The 20525-nt window shown below is 39.9% G+C and overlaps 3 protein-coding genes across 3 annotated transcripts; 2 read left to right on the top strand and 1 right to left on the bottom strand.

Annotated features, from left to right (window-relative positions):
- Positions 1–4: 4 nt before the first annotated feature.
- LOC122048758 (probably inactive leucine-rich repeat receptor-like protein kinase At3g28040) lies at positions 5–3525 on the top strand. The gene is made up of 2 exons (XM_042610286.1): positions 5–1775; positions 1858–3525. The coding sequence occupies exons 1-2, from the start codon at positions 184–186 to the stop codon at positions 3362–3364; spliced, it is 3099 nt and encodes a 1032-aa protein (XP_042466220.1). The 5' UTR covers positions 5–183; the 3' UTR covers positions 3365–3525.
- LOC122048768 (probable protein phosphatase 2C 33) lies at positions 3502–6744 on the bottom strand. The gene is made up of 5 exons (XM_042610294.1): positions 5914–6744; positions 5240–5617; positions 5046–5163; positions 4131–4354; positions 3502–4044 (listed from the first exon to the last, which is right to left on the bottom strand). Exons 1-5 carry the CDS (start codon positions 6190–6192, stop codon positions 3784–3786), a joined length of 1260 nt encoding a protein of 419 aa, XP_042466228.1. The 5' UTR covers positions 6193–6744; the 3' UTR covers positions 3502–3783.
- Positions 6745–14901: 8157 nt separating this feature from the next.
- Positions 14902–20116, top strand: LOC122048748 (protein ANTAGONIST OF LIKE HETEROCHROMATIN PROTEIN 1-like). Its single transcript, XM_042610279.1, has 2 exons — positions 14902–15103; positions 18910–20116. Exons 1-2 carry the CDS (start codon positions 14956–14958, stop codon positions 19968–19970), a joined length of 1209 nt encoding a protein of 402 aa, XP_042466213.1. The 5' UTR covers positions 14902–14955; the 3' UTR covers positions 19971–20116.
- The last annotated feature ends 409 nt before the right edge of the window (positions 20117–20525 follow it).

The raw sequence follows: 20525 nt of genomic DNA, 5'->3' as shown, positions 1-20525 counted from the left end.
CAGTGTCACGTTCATGGAGTATTAGGGCAAAAGTTTGTTCTCCGTGACTCTCCATTCTCTGCTTTTTCTTCTGCGTCTTCTTCCTCGACGAGTTTCCAGCTAAAATCTAGCAGACCACGTACCACCAGAGCTCCTGAAATTATGGAGAGTCATTAATAGCCGAAGCAGAGAGATGGCAACAGAATGAGTGCTGTTGCAGGAGGAGGAGGAGGAGGAGGAGGAGCGGAGGCGGCAGAGTCAGGAATGAGGCTTCCAGATGATTCCGTCCTTCTCCTCCGACAAGCTTTTTTAATTCCAGTGCTACTGCTCTTATCGTCCTCCGCCAGGGGCTCCGCCTTGGCGCCGCTCGACGACGAGGTACTCGGCCTCATCGTCTTCAAGTTTGCCCTGGACGACCCCGCCGGCGCGCTCGCTTCGTGGAATGAGGCCGACGCTTCCCCCTGCCACTGGCGTTACGTGACCTGCGACGCCGCCACTTCACGCGTGGTTGGTCTCTCCCTGCCCGACCTCTCCCTCTCCGGCTCCCTTCCCCGCGGCCTCGACCGCCTTCCCTCACTCTCCTCTCTCTCCCTCGCGGGAAACAACCTCTCCGGCCCCATCCCCTCCGGCCTCTCCCTCCTCCCCTCGCTCCGCTCGCTCGACCTCAGCCGCAACGCCTTTTCCGGCCGCCTCCCCGATGACCTTTCCCTTCTCTCTTCCGTCCTCTCCGTCGACCTCTCATCCAACTCCCTCTCCGGACCTCTTCCCTCCTTCCCTGCCTCCCTCCGATTCCTCTCCCTCGCCGACAATCGCCTCGAGGGCGTGTTCCCGCCGCTGTCGCAGTGCCCCTTCCTCCTCCACCTTAACGTCTCTGGCAACGGGCTCTCCGGCCAGCTTAGCGGCCTCCAGCAAGCCACTCGTCTGCGAGCGCTCGACCTATCGCGAAACTCCTTTTCAGGGACCATCCCCGATGGAATCTCCGACCAGCGCAACCTCAAGATCCTCCGGCTAACTCACAATCAGTTCGAGGGTACCGTGCCGGTCGGCCTCGGGCTCTGCTCGCACTTGGAGACATTGGACATTAGCTTCAACTCCCTCGACGGAAACCTACCGGATACCTTCCAATCTATGACGTCTCTCACCTTCCTAGCCTTGTCGGACAACAAACTATCCGGAGATTTTCCGGCGTGGATCGGAAACCTCTCCGCTCTACAGCATTTGGATCTGTCCAATAACCAGCTTACTGGCCCCTTACCGGAGTCCCTCGGAGGTTTGAAGGGCTTGAACTATCTTAACCTAGACAACAACTTGCTCACCGGGCAGATTTCAGACGCGGTGGCGGAATGCTCGAAGCTGAGCAAGCTCCGGTTGAAAGGGAACAAGCTCAGCGGCAGCATTCCTCACGGCGTGTTCAATTTGGGCCTCGAAGTGCTCGACTTGGCATCGAACTACCTTTCTGGCGCGGTGCCGCCGCCGTCGACGAGGATGTCGGAAACTCTGCGCTCGTTGGACTTGTCATCCAATCGGCTGACGGGTGCGATCCCGCCGGAGATGGCGACGTTGTCGAGTCTGAGGTACTTGAACTTTTCGTCGAACGAGTTCCAGGCACCGATGCCGTCCGAGTTTAGTCGTTTTCACTACCTTGCTGTGTTGGATCTCCGGAACTGCCGGTTGTACGGTACAATACCACGGGACCTGTGCGATTCCGGTAGCCTCTCTGTGCTGCAGCTCGACTACAATTCCCTCACCGGCTCGATACCCGACGAGATCGGCAACTGCTCGTCTCTTTACTTCTTGTAATTGATATAATCCATTCAATTCCTCGATTTAAATTTGAGGTGGTGTTGTTGATTTAATTCGCTTTTGAATTGTTTGCAGGGGAACGTCACACAACAGCTTGAGCGGGTCGATCCCGGCGTCCATGTCGCGCCTCAAGAAGCTCGAATTCCTCAACCTGGAGTTCAACAACTTGAGCGGCGAGATCCCGCAGCAGCTCGGCGGCCTCGACAGCCTTCTGGCAGTCAACATCTCCCACAACCGGCTCACTGGGCGGCTGCCGGAGGGCGGAATCTTTCCCTCCCTGGGCCCAAGCGCGTTACAGGGCAACCTCGGCCTCTGTACTCCACTCGTGAACGAGCCCTGCATCATGAACGTCCCCAAGCCGCTCGTCCTCGACCCGGATTCCTACCCGCGCAACAGCGGCATGGTCACCGTCGGCGCCGACGCGGACCCGTCTTCGGCTGCAATTCGGCACCGGAAGTTTCTTAGCGTGTCGTCGCTGGTGGCCATCTCCGCCGCCCTCGTAATTGCGGTGGGGGTCGTGGTCGTCACTCTGTTTAGCGTGTCTGCGCGGAGGCGGATCGTACGGACGGAGGCCGCGCTGGATAGCAAAGTCTCGAGCTCGATCGTCACGGCGGGGGCAACGCCGGCCGTGGGGAAGATTGTATTGTTCGGCGCGAGGACCTATCGTAGATGCGACGACTTCGTCGGAAGCGCCGACGCTCTGCTTGCCAAGGCCACCGAAGTAGGCAGTGGAGTGTTCGGCACCCTGTACCGAGCCCCCATTGGCCGCGACGGAGGCGGCCGCGCCGTAGCCGTCAAGAAACTGATAGCCGAGGACCTAGTCCATTACCACGACGACTTCGACCGAGAAATCCGGGCGCTGGCCAAGGCGCGACACCCAAAGCTGATGCCGCTCCGTGGATACTACTGGACGCCACAGTTGCAATTACTAATCACCGACTACATCCCCTATGGAAGCTTACACTCCATGCTTCACGATCCTCGGCCGGCGACCTCGCCGGCGTTGTCATGGCACGACCGCTTCAACATCGTAATGGGCACCGCCGAAGGCCTCGCGCACTTGCACCACGCTTTCCGGCCGCCGCTCGTGCACTACAACCTCAAGTCCACCAACATCCTCCTCGACGTCGGCCGCAACCCCGTCTTGTCGGACTTCGGTCTCGCGAAGCTAGTGACCAAGCCCGAGAAGTACGTGAACCGGGCGAGGTTGCAGGGCAGCGGCGACTACATGGCTCCGGAGCTGGCGAGCCAGAGCGTGAGGGTTAACGAGAAATGCGACGTGTACAGCTTCGGCGTGGTGATGCTGGAGGTGGTGACGGGGAGGCGGCCAGTGGAGTACCGGGAGGAGGAGATGGCGGTGCTAGTGGACCAAGTGAGAGTGGCGCTGGAACAAGGAAGCTCGGCGGCGGAGTGGGTGGACCCGAGCATGGGCGAGTTCCCGGAGGAGGAGGTGGTGCCGGCCCTCAAGCTAGGACTGGTGTGCGCATCGCATATCCCATCGAGTAGGCCGACCATGGCGGAGGTGGTGCAGGTATTGCAGGTGATCAGGACGCCGGTGACGGAGAGAATGAAAGCGTTTTGAACGACCAAGAATAATCGAACAAGTCTTCGTCGTCGTATTAATGGTCTCGGTCGTTCGTGTCGATTGAATAATGTTTGATGATTTTTATTCCCTCGAACAAATTATTATTCTGGTTTGTAATTTATTAGCTACGTCAATTATCATGAATTTAGGTCCTTAAATTGTAGATGAACAAAAATATAGACAAAGTAGTTTCTCACGTGGTAAGACAAATGGCAAAAAAAACATGAGAATTCAAATGACGATGGCACACAGAGAGACAACACCTTGACATTCTAATATAGTCGGGCTGTTCTTCTCACCAACACTGGAAGTTTCAATCAGGAAGATAATTGGTGGACGTTCTTCTTCTTGTGGCAGCTTATACTCACGTTCTAGAGCACACCATGATCGGATAGATTGCCGGTATGAATGAAACCTTAGGCATGCTTGCCGTTGCTCTGATAAAAACTGACAACCTCGATGCTATTGAGTTGATCATCTTTACGGTAGACAGTGGAGTTTGGTTTGTCTAAATTAAGGAAGAGGCAAACCACAGCACAGTCGTCAGTCTTGGACGTTGGATATTTCAACTTCCAGGCGCGAGCGGCTGATTCAACAAGAGAACGAGCAGAAGAGGACCTTGTTGGAGCAGAGGCGACGATGCTTACCACATCTTTGTTTGATAAAACATCCCAAACCTGACAAAATTTTGGGGAGATCTTAAATGATATTTCATTTAGCACATTGATGTTGATAAGAAACAATTCAAGATAAGAAATCTCACCCCATCAGTTGCCAAGACGATAAACTCGTCTTTTGCTGTAACACGTCTGTATGAAACTTCAGGAACAGAAATTAAACCGAAATCCTTCAAACAAAAATCTCCAAAAGCCCGTGCCATAGCCAAGCCTGGGGAGTTCATATTGGGCAACCATACCCGAGCCACTTCTGGTTCATTCTTCAAGGCAAAGACACGGCCCCTGTGACGCCTAATTCTTTCAGCTTCCCCTTAAAAGAAAAGAATGATATTAGAAGAAATTAAACTTCAGTGGTTGCTTCGTTAAGCAAAACTACTTGGCAACCTTTGTTGATATCTATTGCATAAGCTAGTTGCTTATGTAAGGGAAATGAAATTTGTGAAACAAATAATGTTCTCAAAATGAGACACAATGAGAAAACTTAATCAAGAAGTTCATTTTTAATTGTAATGACTCCACAATTTCACGCCGGGTTGCGGTGCAACTCTTATGGATCAAGGTCTTTGAGTTATATATCATCTAGAATTTGAAAGTGGATTGACTATAAGAGATGAATTAAAACATTCATAGCTACCATCACATGCAAAGAAGGCCCCATCTTATGTCTTGCTTAATAATCTAATGGTTATCCAATCAAACTCCACTGAAGCTTTAGTAAGAGATGCAATGATGATGTTGTCTCATAAAAACGTGCTGAAGTTTAAATGGTGTTTTTGAGAACATAGATTCATTCTTAAATGAGAATGGTCCATTTGAGTATAGATATGCCAAGGAATTTTAGCAACATAGGAATATCAATTTCTTGTACATTGAAAGCAAGTTAGGAATGAAAGGATGCCAAAAATGGATTACAAGGACAGACATGACAGGATGTATGAATAAGCATAGGATCTAAAACTATGGGAGATTCAAAAATATTTAAAAAAGACTAAAAAACTTACTGGGAAGGCTTGGTTTGAGATCTGTAGTCAACTGGACTGCAATCAAACAGTTGTTTTCATCTCTAGTACCCAAAACTGCTCTTGAGTCTCCAACATTTCCAATGACAAGATCTTCACCCTACAGAAGACACAAGATCACTAACTGATAGATAGCAGCTTTATCAGATGAAGATAAAATGTGGGGAGTTATCGACCTGCTTGACCAGAGTGACTGCTGTTGTCCCACTGAGAAAGCAATCAATTTCCGGATGCAGTCTCAGTTCCTTGTCCACTATTCGAAAAGTCTTTAGGAATGAAACTTTCAGTGCTTTAAAGAATTTTGAATGCCTGTCTTTTTCATCACAGCCATTAGGAGGTCTGGGATCTTCTTGAGGAATTGTCGACGGAATTGCCTCAGAATTCATGATATTAATATTGTTTTCTTTCAAATCATGATTTCCTGCATTTAGCTGCAAATTGGCGCATAGATTCAAAGGAAGGATGTCTCTTACTTTCCTTGCCACCATGTGGCCATTTGGACCATGACCATCAAAAACTCCACAAAAGATTGTATCACTCCTATCACCAAAATTCTGCATGTCAAAGATACAGTTGTTATGGCTATAAAAGATGAGCAAACAAAAAAAATTCTTCCATAAACAAGATCAGGAAGGATTGGGTCAATCAGTGTCGGTAATCTGTATCTTTAGCATATGGATTAATTTCCACAACATAGAACCTCAGCGTGACAGATCTTTACACAAGGATCTTAGCATGGGATTAAGAGTGGCATTCTGTCGTATTTTGATGCGACAAAAATAGTTGTCAAGGCATTCGACAAGACACAAAATTCTCAATTCCAATGATGGCGGGCGACAAAATCAATCACCTCCCAGACGATCATGGCGTCCTGATTGGTCCCCTTCTTGCCCTGCTGGGTGAACAACGACGCGGCGCTGGTGGCGCCATTACGACACATCCGTTCCCAGATTCCGTCCAGCTCCTCCTCCTCCGGCGACGGCCGTCGCCTCCTTATGCCTCCGCCTTGCCGCCTGGCCCCGGAAGCAGGCGACGCCGGGGACGACGGGTTGCGGCCGCCGCTCCATCCGTCAGACGACAGGCAGGACCCCATCGGGAGGGTCCTGATCACTTCCAATATGCACTCCATAGCGGCGAGGCAGTTGAACCAAACGAATAGCGTTGGCGGATCCGTTGATTCCCAGATTACAAACACGCCCTTTTTTTGGCTCTTCGATGCGGGCAATCCGATTCCTTCTGCACTAAATTTCTCTCTCTCTCTCTCTCCTCTCAGTGATGAGTAATCGGTCGAAGATGAGTACTCGGGAAGAAGGGTGGAGGGAAAGGCAACCTTGAAGAAGTAATTGCAAAAGGGTGGAGGGAAAGGCAACCTTGAAGAAGTAATTGCAAACAAAATCTTCAAATATCACCGAACCCCGAGAAAAAAGAAGAAGAAGAAGAAAATTAATCTTTACAAGTAAAATCTCACTTCTTTGAGATGATGAAAAAGAAGATACCAAATAGAAGAGGGAGGGAGGAAGAAATGGGGCGATGGCGAAGAAAGACCTCTTCTCTTCAGCAAAAATCTATCGAACGGCGTGGAGGATTGTGGATGCAAAGAACAGGCCAAAGGCAGATTCCGTCTCCTACCTCTTTTTCTCTCTCCCTCTCCCCCTTTTCCTTTTGCAGCAAATACGAACGACCTTACTTGAACAGGATCTGTTTTGCAGCAAATACGAATCGGCGGCCCCCACGGGCGGGATCAACCGGTTATGACATGTCATCACCGGGCCCGTATTCACCGTGATTTACTCCCTCTCATACTCGTGGGGCAGGGGTGAGGGGGCCGCTGGGCGGCGGGACCCGCCTTTTGCAACAGCAAATACGAATCGGCGACTCCGACGCCTCCTTTATCCCCATTCTTGAGATCGCTCTCCCTCTCTCTCGATCGGCTTGGGTTTGTCATGATTTTGGGCTTTCTTTTTCTCCACTTTCGTAATTTGTTTTCTAGTTTAATAATTCCACATAATTAAATAATTGCCAATTAATATATTTTCCTTTTCCTCTGTTTTTCAAACGTCTTCACTAACCTTTTAAACATCAAAAGATTCTCTGTTCTCTTTCCATCCCAGCCATTTGAATATCGATTATAAACTAATCTTATAATTTATCTTTTTATATAATGGCGAATTATAATCTAAAGACCAATTAGGAAAAACATCGTATTGATATAAGAATGTTGGATAATAGATTCATCCACTACGAGTGTTTTTTTAATCACCCAAGATTAACTAAAAATACAGACACAAATCTTCAATTTGTCTCAGGCGGAATTAATTAATGGGAATGGCAGCCAAACAAATTCTTAATTTGGACCTTTTTTATCTTTAGAAAGGTACTTTTCGCATTTTAAGTAAATTTGTTTTGTTTAAACAATTAATTATTTCCTATGCCGACAAATTATACATTATAAAAATAGTTGCAATGCTTTATCAGAATAAGAAAGTTTTTTGCTTAATTATTCTGTGAATGGAAAATTTTAAAAAAAAAAACAAAAATGGGAATAGAAGTGTATCAGCAGTTGGTTACATTTCACTTCACCGACATCCCTGATCGATACTCGATTTGATCGCAATGACAAATTTTATTTGTTTGAATGTTTTGTTCACTTTATTTATATTAGTTTTTTATTGATAATTTTAATTAATCTCATTGATTATACCTAATGATGATCAATCCAACTTCATAAAAAATTTTCACTTACCACTAAAATAAATCATAAAACGCATCTAGCATCAAGTCCAGAAATTGAAATCTTTTAGTTGCACCTTCCATTATATTTATATTGGTCTCTTATTGCTCCAGCTGCTACGATATAATAAAAGGTTTTCAATTATGATATATTTATATGAATTTTTCTTTAGCTGCTACGATATAATAAAAGGTTTTCAACTATGATATATTTATATAAATTTTTCTTTCAAATAAAATGTCCAAGTGCAACCACGAGAAATAAGTTTTAGACTGTTTGTCATGAATAATTTTCAATTTACCTTAATTATTAATGAAAAAACAAATTCAGACTGAAAGGATCACCAGATATCTTCTTTTTTTTTCATGTTTTTGATAAAATGTATCGAAATAATAAAATATTTTTTAATATAAAATAGACGATAGGGTATATATATATATATATATAGATTTGTTATGCTACGGACTCTATCCTACAGATTACTACGGACTTTGCAATGTCATTTTAATTTTAATTTTTTAAATGTAATATTTTCTCTTTCTTAATTGTTTTCTTCTTCTTCTCGCTGTAACGAAACACTCACCGTGCCGACTGGACGCGATCGTGCCGGATTTCGGACTGGACGCGCTGCCGACTGGACGCTCGCGACTGGACGCTGCCGACTGGACGCGATCGTGCCGACTGGACGCTGCCGACTGGACGAGATCGCGGTTGGATTCCGGCGCGATCGTGGCCGGATTCCGGACGCGATCGCGACTGGACGTGATCGCGCCATATTCCGTCCGCGATCGCGCCGTAATCCGGCCGCGATCACGCCAGAATCTGGCGCGATCACGTCCAGTCGCGAGCGTCTAGTACGTCGCGATAGCGGTCGGATTCCGGACGCTATCCCCGACGGGTTCACCTTCTGGTCTATAGTATGGGTGGCTCCAGGCGGCCGGAGGCCGCCGGCGGTGAATAGATTGGACTTGAAGATTTGAGCTAAGAGGAACAGATGGATATCAAAGAAAATTGCATTTAAAAATTAAAATTAAATTAAAAGATATGGATGTAACTTGCTATATAACTTGATCGCCGATAGCTGATAAATCATCTATATATATATATATATATTATATATATATATATATATATATATATATATATATATATATATATATTATATCTATATATATATATATATCTATATATATATATATATAATATGTTTTAAAAACACATAATTAAATTATGTACAATTATTTAAGTAATATAAAATATAATAAAAAATTATTATAGCAGATTTGACTTAAAATTACTATAGAATATTAAACAAGAGATATTACTGCGATTACAAATGTGAATGCAAACAAATGCTAATTAATTCACAATTCATTCAAGTTGACAAATATGGATGAAAATATATATATTATTTCAATCGAACGTTTCCGGTACTAGAGAAAATGACGACGACTATGACAATTCATAAATAATATTTATTTGCTAGTTTTTTTTAAAAAAAAAATAATTTCTTTTATGTGATACTGCTTCTTTCAATGGGATAGTGAATGCCAAAATATTTGAGACCAGCTGTGAAGTGTATACCAAAGCTCATTTATTAGATGAAAAGGACTATTGGATACCGTGATTTTGCTCACCCATAATTCGCCATATGATAACAGACGGCACTCCCCAGCCACGATAGATTTTTTTGTCCTTTTTAAACAAAAATCGAATCGGCGGTGATATAAATTATTATTATTATTATTATTATTATTATTAAATTAACAAATATCCTATTGAGATGATGAATTTAATTTTATTAAAAAATGTGTTCACCCTCGAAATAAATTTAAAAGTATTTTAAATGAACAGTTATCAATCCAACATTCCAAACATTAATACAAATTAATAATTGATAGGTATGGAATTCATGTGACAAAAAAAAAAGATAATTTTCTCTAGTATGTAATCTCTGATTCCCCCTTTGTAATTTGTAAGTTAGATCATAGTTAAAATCTGGTCAAAATTGACTATGATCTTTTCTGAATTTACCTTCCCACCCAGCAGGGGCATAGCTAAGATTCAAGGGTATATGGACAGACACTTGATATAAAACATTAATTAATTCAAAAATACAAATAAATTAGAAAAAATATGTGAATAATAAATTTTAAAAAAACATGACATAAAAATATTTAATATTCAATACATTAAAAAACATAGGGCAAAAATATTATTGAGGTTGTGTTTTTCTATTCTTCTTAAAATTAAACTCATTAATTATTATATCGTTATCAATATTTTCAACCAACTCCCGTTCAATGCAGATGACAATAGAATCTATTAAAAACTCTTTTTCCATCTTATTACTAATAACTACTTTAATAAGTTTCATAGCTGAAAATACTCATTCTGTTGTTGCTATAGAGACGGGAAGAGTTAAAACAAAACGAATCAACCTGTCAATTAAATAAATATATTATATCCAATATATAAATAAATGATGTAGTTATAATATATAAACTAACAAATGAGAAAAAATTATCTGTCGATCAAATTGTATAATCCTGATTTATTTGTTTCAACTAATCTTCGATATAATTCATAAATAGTTGATAAATTTTGAAATCTTTCATGGCCAACAATATCAATCTTATAGTGATCCAATTGCATTCTAAGTGGTGCAAATCTTGTGTATCAAAATTAAGAGAATAGAATTTCTCAGCAAGTTGAAAGATATGATCAACATTAAGAAGCTTAAAGTTTTCTTTAGGTTCCAAAGCACAGCTAAGCTTAAGAAGTTTGACTGCTTCATCCTTGAATCTACTATTAAGCTCTTTAATTTGAAAATCTATTACAACAGGAAATGCATCCAATCGATAGTGGTGATCAACTGTGATTAAATCATTTTGTTGACAATAACGACCTATAGAAAATTTATAATGAGCTTTCATGAGAGGTATTTCAATGTCATACTTGGCATAAACTTCTTTCACATAACTAAGTAGAATAACAAATCCTTCTTCTGTCAAAGTATATAAAGCAATGTTTTAGTAGTTGAAACATAGTCCATTACATTTAAAATATCTAAAGATTTCTTTTGTAATGCTCGACAAAGAAAATTTGTTAACCCCATTATCTTTTGCATCAAGTGTAATATAAATATGAAATCAAAAGACTTTATTGCTATCAACAAACCACTAGCTTCACCACGGATGGAGTTATAGGGCCCATCATACACCATATTTTCTAACACGGTAATCACAAAGTTATACAAATCTATCATGTTACAAATTGAGTCAAAATTAGAACTCCAACAAGTCTTTCTAGGCCGTACTAAATTTTCAATTTGATTATATCCTCTACCAGCACGTTCACCAATAGCTACCATATGTGCAACTTTAACTCTTTGAGCAGAAAGTAACTCAGCATGACGTTTAGGAGATGCGTTAAACAGATTACAAATGTAATTCAATTTTGAAAAGATTAACCAAATGAATACCTCTTTTTCAGCAACTATAATTAATGTTAGTTAAAGTCAATGAGCGAAACAATATACCAGTGTTGTCAAAATCGAGAGTTTAAGTAAAATCGTTAGAGCAGTCATAAAATCGGATCGTAAAATCGTAAGATTTTACATCATACTTTAAATCAATTTTAAAATAAACCTGATATTCTTTATAATTGATCATTAAATATTTTAATCAAAATTATAACATAAATCTACATATAGAACATTTTAATTCATATAATCATAAACTACTCATAATTTTAAACTTTTAAACAACCAAATTTTATCATGAAAATACAACATAAACATAAATTCAAGTCTAAAGCTTAAGTCTAAAGATAAATAAAATACAAGATAACAAATTAATATAAATCATTCGACAAATGCAAATCTAAAATCGTCCCACAACGATATCATTTTATCCAAAATAGTTCCCTTTTATTAACGACACACAATCGATAAAATTATCTTAAAAATCATATTTTTATAAGTTTAAATGTAATTTTATGATTTTGATCCGATTTTATGATTTTGCTCCAATTTTACTTTAATACATGATTTTATCACGATTTCACTCGATTTTCATAAGTAAACTCGCGATTTGTATGAGTTTACTAGTTCACTCGCGATTTTGATAACATTGCAAGATACATAATACGCACATGAACAATCTTTCAAGAAAAGAGCTTGTAACCCATTCCAAGAGTCATGCATATTGCTAGCAACATCGTATCCTTGTCCCCGCATGTGGATATGCAAGTCATAACAACCAAGAGCATTAGATATTTATTTTTTAAGTGTTGCAGCAATTGTATCAGTCACATATACAATGACAAAGAATCGCTCTCGTAAAAAACCATCAATATCCATAAATCTTAATATAATAGTCATTTGCTCTTTGTTAGATGTATCTCTTGCTTCATAAACGAAAATCCAGAATTTTGCATCCCTGATTTCTTTACAAATCTTAGTTCTCACTTGATTAGCAAGAATATTCAAAATATTTTTCTGAATATTTGGTGAAGTATACTTTACATTTCTTTGAGCTTTCTCTAAGACAATGTCTCTAATATTCTCATTTATTTTTTCCATAAATTTTATCATCTCAATAAAATTTCCGCGATTATTAGAAGATGGAGATTCATCATGCCCTCTAAATGCACATGCTTGTAAAGTGAGTCATCAAATGCTTTCAATAATTGTTGTAAGCCGCAATCTGTTCTTCTGCTTTTCTTATGAATATTGTGCATTCTTCACTTTATCAATATGACAAGGTATATTCATCAAATTATCAAGATATTCCACAGCATTATTATGTGGTGAAGTATTGCATCTTATATGCATAAAAAATGCACATATATCACCATCATTAACTTGCTTCCAATATTTGAATCTATCCGTTGTAAATGTAGGATTACAAGGATGCTTATGATCAAATAAGAAGCATGGAAGTAAAATGCAGCATCTTTCGAAGGAGAATACTCTAACCAAATAAATTTTTTAAACCAATGACTTTGGAATTGTCGATTTTAACTTTCGAATTTGGTCAGTGGATACTCATTCTTAATAGGTTGATATGCCCCCATCTTAATGTAAGCTCGTCTAATTTCATCCCTTTGATTAACAGGATATTTTCATATCGGAGTACGTAATACTGGATCAAGTTTAAGACAACTGACATCAACATCAATTATAAGAGATTTATTATATTGTTGATCACTTGAATTTGATATATCAATATTGGATGGAGAATTCACTTGACTTGTCAATATATGCTCGTTTGCTTTAAAAAATGAGTTAATAGTTTTCTTTTTCTTTATTCCCTGTGTTTCTTGTATTAAAGTGAATAAATATAGAAATTACTATGATCCAATGATAAGGAAATACCCCTTAATGACAAATTAGATACATATGAAGTCATATGTGGCTAATATCGAAGTAATAATCTAATTAAATTGACCTTAATTAACTAACTAATTAACTAATCAAATTAAATTCAATTACCATTGAGCGGCAGGCGGCTGGTAGTGGCACGGTGTCAGGGAAGCTATGGGTGCCCCATGGTCGGCGTTAATATTCCAGTAATGATGGTTACGACAATGGGATGGAATATCGAAACAATAATAATTAAAAGTAATCAAATATATAAATAAGAGTAACAAATTCAATAATCTAATCTATATATATCATTCAATCATTTTATCTAACAGATTATACTAAGTATTACTTATAAAATTAATTAAACTGATTAATATTTAATCATCTAATTAAATTAACCTTAATTAACTAAATCATTAATTAATCAAAATAAATTCAATTACCTATGATTTGGCAACAGCTCGTCAGCAGGGTTGCGATAGGGAGAGCAGTGGCGACGAAACTCTTGACAAGGAGAGTAGTGAACGCAACAATGTGGTGGTCAGAGAGGAAGACAGTGATAGCGGGGTTGAGGACAACAGCGATGGTCGCATGGTTTGTTGATATTGCACACAATTAGGGAGAAGGAAGGCATCAATATTGTGATCGGATGCGTACGAGGTGGGACAAGGAAGTGACCTCGGCGCTGGCGTAGGCTGTCACGGTGCAAGTTGAGAGATGTGTCGTCGTTGTGGCGACGGTGGCATCGTGAGGTGAAGAGCAGCACGGTAAAAAAAAAAACTAGGTTCGATTTTGGTTGTGGGAGGCTTAAAAAAAATTATTATTTTTTTAAGTGGGTGGGGCTGGAGCCCACCCTAGCCCAAGGGTGGCTTCACCCCTGCCATCTAAGTTATAGTTTGGATTGAGACTGGTGGCCGAAGGCCGCCGGCGATAGGCGGACTGTATGCCACTAAGCAAGAGGCGACCCGCCCACCGTCAACGACCTTTGGCCACCTGCCTCGACATAAATTATAATTTGGATGGAAAGATGAACTCAGGGGAGATCGTAGTCAATTTTAGCCAGATTACAACCATAATCCGGGAAGATGATCCTTTGATCCACTTTTTATGGACAAGGGGATGACCCCAATCTAATTGCAGCCGGATTGTAGGCACAATTCAATCCGGTTGTAATTGGTTACGATCCCTTGGGTTCACTCTCACCCAGGTTATAATTTATGTCGGGACAGGCAACGGAGGCCGTCTGGAGATCATCGTGGTGGGCAAGTGGTCGGGCTACTTGGGGCGGCCTCTAGCCGTCTGCCCAACCTAAACTACAATCTAAATGAAAAGGTGAATCTAGGGAGATCGCAACCAATTATGATCGAATTACTATCATGATCTCGCTGCAATTGAGTTATGGACCATCCCCTGATTCACAAAAAATGGATCAGAGGATCTGGTCTGCACTATTCGACGTACAAATTATAGAAGAGACTAGAAAAGAACCAGAGATTACAAACTAGAGGGTTTATACTAATTTGCTCTTCACTTTAGAAAAATAGATAATTTTAATTTATTAATATTTTTTAATAAAAAGTTAATAATTAGATATATTTTAAATTATTAAAAATATATTATAGTGTATATAATTGTAGCTAGTATATATGGGTATTTGTTTGATGGGCCTTATTTGCCCTGTGTTGGGCGGCCCACAATGTATCTAGATATTAGCAGCCTCGTACTCTCCCTTGACCGAGAAGAGGGGTGGACTGTGCTGGGGCTTGCGCCTCTCCTCCCGGAGAGACTCGATGGCTCCTCTGAAGAAAGGGAAGAAGCTCAAACGCAAGCCCAGAGATCGGTCCAAGCTCTCTGAGAAGCCCAATCCGCACTTGGAGCTGAAGGCCGGCGACACCGAGTGGTGGTACACCTTCTGGCATAAGAACGGCAGCGCCACTGGTACTCTGAAAACCTCGTCTCGTCTCGTCTTTTTTTGTTTTTTTTTTTTGTCATTTCTTGATCTGTAATCCTAGAGATTTCTCTGCGCAGACTCTGGTTAGGTTGAGATAGTTGCTCGTGGATACGGGCTGGATAGGGTTTGAAGCTTTGCTTCTTTGGTTGCTTAGTGTGATGATCGGTGTCTTTTAGCTGATGGATTGACATTGGTTGACATAATTGCATCAAATGAAAGACGCGTCTGCTTGGATGACATGCGTTCTCATGTTTTGTGACTCTTGATCATTTCAGGGGAAGGAAACGGATTTTCGTTTTGGGGAGCTGGTGATTGATACTGTGCACACTGTGATAGGTGTTAGAAAAATATTGAAGAAATTTTCGCCTAGTGCTTTAGCTCTGCGAATCAAACAGTCCTAGGTGCGGAAAGAGAAATATGATTCATAGCTTCAATAGCATGACAAATAAATGAGATCCTGAGAGCATCCAGATCGTGCAATATGCTGATGCCACACTAATGGTAGACTTCAACACAAGCTTTTTAATAGACTTTGATAGGGATCCTGTTGGGCATCATAATGGGGTCTTTCTTTGGCCACTGACTGTGATCCTCGCTACCAAGTATTTAGGCCTGCCCCATTCGATTCATGTCTCTCAAAGACTATTGGATTTATCTTGGGAAAGTAATATAATCTCAATGGCCTGAAGACTGATTAGCTAACACTTTCACAGTGTGCCTGCTGCACGCCCTGCACACAGAAGTATCTAGACTAAAATGTGTCATGCGATCAGATAATTAGAGGCAAAATGCAAAATGCAAAAAAAAGTGAATGAGAGAGAGCGAGAGTAGATGATATGCATAAGATAGAGCCAGTTTTTAAGCTACAATTTCATCTTATACCACATCAGCATTTGAAGAATATAGGGAATGGACTTGACTACTTGGGTGGTACTAAAGTTTTACTGTTAAAGGCGTATTATTCATCTCAAAAACTCATTTTGTTGATAAATGCACTGAATTTTATATTTATATTCTTAACAATCCTCATTGCATGTAGGGGACTGACTGGACCGGACTGGCCAAAGCCCAACTGTGGCTTAACTCAATTAACTAAGGAATTAGTATTGACATGGCCAGAATATGAACACAGGATCTCTCTGGTGCATATTAAGTTCAATGATTGATCCCTTATATTAAAAGCTTGAGTTGTTAGGAAACTAAGCGCATACCTTATTCTTATCATGCATTATTTACTGGGCTCTCCTACTCAAACAAGGAAAAAAATCGGCTACCTAAGCTATTCTTTGGCTAAGATATTTGCTGTCATCTTGAGCTTTCAGGTAAAATTAGTTGGAGAATTTTGGCAACTAGTCAAGCTAATTAAGCATTAGATGGTTTGAATCAATAAGAACTGTGTAGATTTTATCCTTTAGGAACACATGTGAAACATTTACAATATTGATCAATCAAACAGCAGGTTATATCTTTTTTACATTCCCACATCTTTTTAACTGTAAATAAATTTCAAAATTTGTCATTTACCTTCCTTACTTGGCTGGCGTATTAAATATTATGAGTATTCAACTATACTTATCTGAGGAAGTGTTTCATTTATACTTAAATTTTTGGAATGCATACAACATGAATAATTATGAGCCCAACTGTCATTCATAATGTCCAAGCTGACCTCAAGTAATCGGTTGGGACTGGTACAACTTGCTGTTGTTTCGTACATCCAAGATTCAAGGTCTTAATTCAACTGTAATTGGACAACTTTTATCATTTAGCCGCCAAAACATAAGGTATACCATGAAGCAAGTGACTACAGTTCTCAAAAAAAAAAAAAAAAAAAAAAACAAAGGATGAGTATTAAATCATTTATTATTGGCTCTAGAGTTTGATTCTCTTAGTTCCTAGAGTGTTTGTTGACTCTTATGAGGATCAAGTGTGATGGTGGATTCCTTGGGGGTGATAACCAGTGTTATTAAAATCATGAGTGAACTTGTAAACTCGGACAAAATCGTGAGTTTACTTATGAAAATCGAGTGAAATCGTGATAAAATTGTGTATTAAAGTAAAATCGGAGCAAAATCGTAAAATCACATTTAAACTTGTAAAAACATGATTTTTGAGATAATTTTATCGATTTGTGTCGTTAATAAAAGGGAATTATTTTGGACAAAATGATATCGTTTTGGGACGATTTTAGATTTGCATTTGTCTATGAATGATTTATATTAATTTGTTATCTTGTATTTTATTTATCTTTAGACTTAAGCTTTAGACTTGAATTATATTTATGTTGTATTTTCATGGTAAGTTTTTGGTTGTTTAAAAGTTTAAAATTATGAGTAGTTTATGATTATATGAATTAAAATGTTCTATATGTAGATTTATGTTATAATTTGGATTAAAATATTTAATGATCAATTAAAAAGAATATATCAGGTTTCTTTTAAAATTGATTTAAAGTATGATGTAAAATCTTACGATTTTACGATACGATTTTACGATCCGATTTTATGACTGCTCTAACAATTTTATCTAAACTCTCGATTTTGACAACACTGGTGATAATGGTAGTGTGCCTTTGCTAGGATCGATGGTAACACTCTTTTTGGGGCTCTAAGAGCAGCAAGTTCAGGTGTGGGCCCAATGCCACCACTCTCATACCAAATTAACCATTTGTTGTTGTTCCTATTTGTTTTTATTGCATTTTGCTGATCTTGCTCATCAGCTATATAGATGAATTGAACTAGCAATGTAAACAAAAAGAGTTAAGGGAAACTTCATGCAGATATACATAAGACCTTATGGTACAATCATACAAAGTGTTTCTGACCTTGTTTTTGCTTTTCTCTTGCAATTTCTTGTGGCTGCTGCTATCCAACATATTTGGGAGAGTTATGTTTTCTTGTGATCATATACTTATACCGCTGCACTTGTCTACATGGAACTAAAGGACATAGAGTATCTCAGCTTCGTCACATTTCTCTTATGCTCTTCATGACTTAGAAGTATGAGTTTTTTTTTGGTTCGACACATATAAGATCCCTAACTGGCTTCATGACACTGTGCTAAAATTGATTGACTTGTTAAGAAAGAAATTTATTTTATATCATATATTGGATCACTGCACTTGGAACTAATGGACATGGAGTATCCCACTTCAACAGTTCACAAAGGTGATTTTTAGGATCTTGACTCACAAAATTTCCTAGATCTGATCCATATTTCATTTGATTGCAGTTTATCTTCCAAGATATCTAATTTCAATGCAAATGCTAGGCTTAACCTTCTCGAGGGTTGTGGATATGGTCAGTCTGTGAGGTTGATGAGCTTATCTTGTTCCCACTAATTTCTGTGTCATTCATCTTCTTTGCTCTGTGGCCCAGTGGCCACTCTTTTAGATATTAGAGTTGGCTTTAATACCTTGGAACACTGAGAATTTCGTACTTGGATTGTAATACCAGAACTGATCTATACTACCGAGCCTTGCTATCTTAATCTATGTAAATCATTCTCTCCAATATCCATTCTTTGTAAGACAATTCACATACGCTTGTCTGCTTGGGTTTTTAATTGCAAGATAATGGAAGAAAATATGACTAAAACAATGGGAAGCATTGATAGCAGGAAAGGTAGGTGGAGAAAGTGAAGAAGAATCATGTTCAAGCGTGGCTGTGAAACTTCATTTATTTTAAACATACAGCACATCACTGTGGTAGCATTTAAGCTTTGTAACATGGTCAATATAGAATAATCTTGATTGCTCTTTTACTGTTTCTAATCCTTGACCTGTAACATGTAGGTCATGTCATTCCTTCTGATGAAGACGAAGCTTTCAAATATTTTTTTCGGGTGTCAAAGAAAACCTTCGAGTATATCTGCTCAATAGTGAGAGAAGACCTGGTTTCAAGGCCTCCTTCAGGTCTTATAAACATTGAAGGCAGGCTTCTGAGTGTCGAGAAGCAAGTTGCCATTGCCATGAGAAGATTAGCATCCGGAGAATCCCAGGTGTCTGTTGGGGCTGCCTTTGGTGTTGGCCAGTCTACTGTTTCTCAGGTGACATGGAGATTTATCGAATCCATGGAGGAGCGAGCAAGGCATCATCTCAGGTGGCCTGATGCCGATAGGATGGAGGAAGTCAAAACCCAATTGGAGACTGCCTTCGGATTGCCCAATTGTTGTGGAGCCATTGATGCAACCCACGTTATAATGACACTCCCTGCAGTGGAATCATCAGATGATTGGTGCGACCAGGAGAGCAATTACAGCATGTTCTTGCAAGGAATCGTGGACCATGAATTGAGATTCCTTGACGTCGTGACTGGTTTCCCTGGGAGCATGAACATTGCCCGCCTATTAAGGTGTTCAGTATTTTTCAAACTCTGTGAGAGCGGGAAGCGGCTAAATGGACCTGTTAAAATGACTCGAGAGAAGTCAGAAATCCATGAGTTCATAGTAGGAGAGGCAACATACCCCCTACTTCCTTGGCTTATGACTCCGTACGAAGGCAAAAACTTACCTGCACCGATCCTCGACTTCAATGCCAAACAAAAAGCAGCTAGGCTTCTTGCAGCAAGAGCATTGTTGCAATTGAAGGGTGGCTGGAGGATATTACATAAAGTTATGTGGAGACCAGATAAACACAAATTACCAAGTATTATAATCGTCTGCTGTCTTCTTCATAACATCATTATCGACATGGGCGATAAGTTAAATGCTGATGTCGCTCTTCTAAACCACCATGATGCTGGTTACAGAGAATCAAGCTCACAACATGTGGATCCCCGAGGGAAGACCGTCAGAGAGGCCTTAACAAAACATTTGCACTGCAGTGACTCATCATGTCAAGTAAACAGCGCTTGACACTCATTTAAGCCATCATTCTATTTTCATTGTATTCATGGACAGTCCTTATCTGCAATGGAACTTTTAGGCACTAGGAGGGCTTATTGCTGTTACCTTGTTCAATTATATAATATGTTTCTTCCATGAAGGTCCTTTCTTTTTAATTTATCTACTTAGCTTCAGTTTGCCATTAGAATGCTAGCTTGTATTTTGTTTATTTTTATTCAGTTTTTTTTTTAAATTATAAAAGTCGGGATCTTTATTCGATATGTTTACAGCTACTAGTAAATAAATAAATCAAGTGACTCAATTATTTTTGTTAATAAATATTTCTTGTCATTAAAGGCAAAAAAACACTCTGTTCCCATATTTCGAGCATGCGAGATATTTTCCTGATAATTCGTACTCGGAACAACTAGGTCCAGCTGCGGATTTGCAGGAGTATTTACGGCTCGAGTAAAGAATCTAAGACGAGGAGTAGATACTTAGGTACTCTGGATCCCCTCCATTACGCCTCTAATAGATAAAGCTATAATTGGTCTATAATTTACGATTCGAAGAGTAATCTACCGT

The sequence above is a fragment of the Zingiber officinale genome, chromosome 1B (assembly GCF_018446385.1).
Source record: "Zingiber officinale cultivar Zhangliang chromosome 1B, Zo_v1.1, whole genome shotgun sequence".
Classification (NCBI taxonomy): domain Eukaryota; kingdom Viridiplantae; phylum Streptophyta; class Magnoliopsida; order Zingiberales; family Zingiberaceae; genus Zingiber; species Zingiber officinale.
This window is presented reverse-complemented; position numbering and strand designations above follow the sequence as displayed.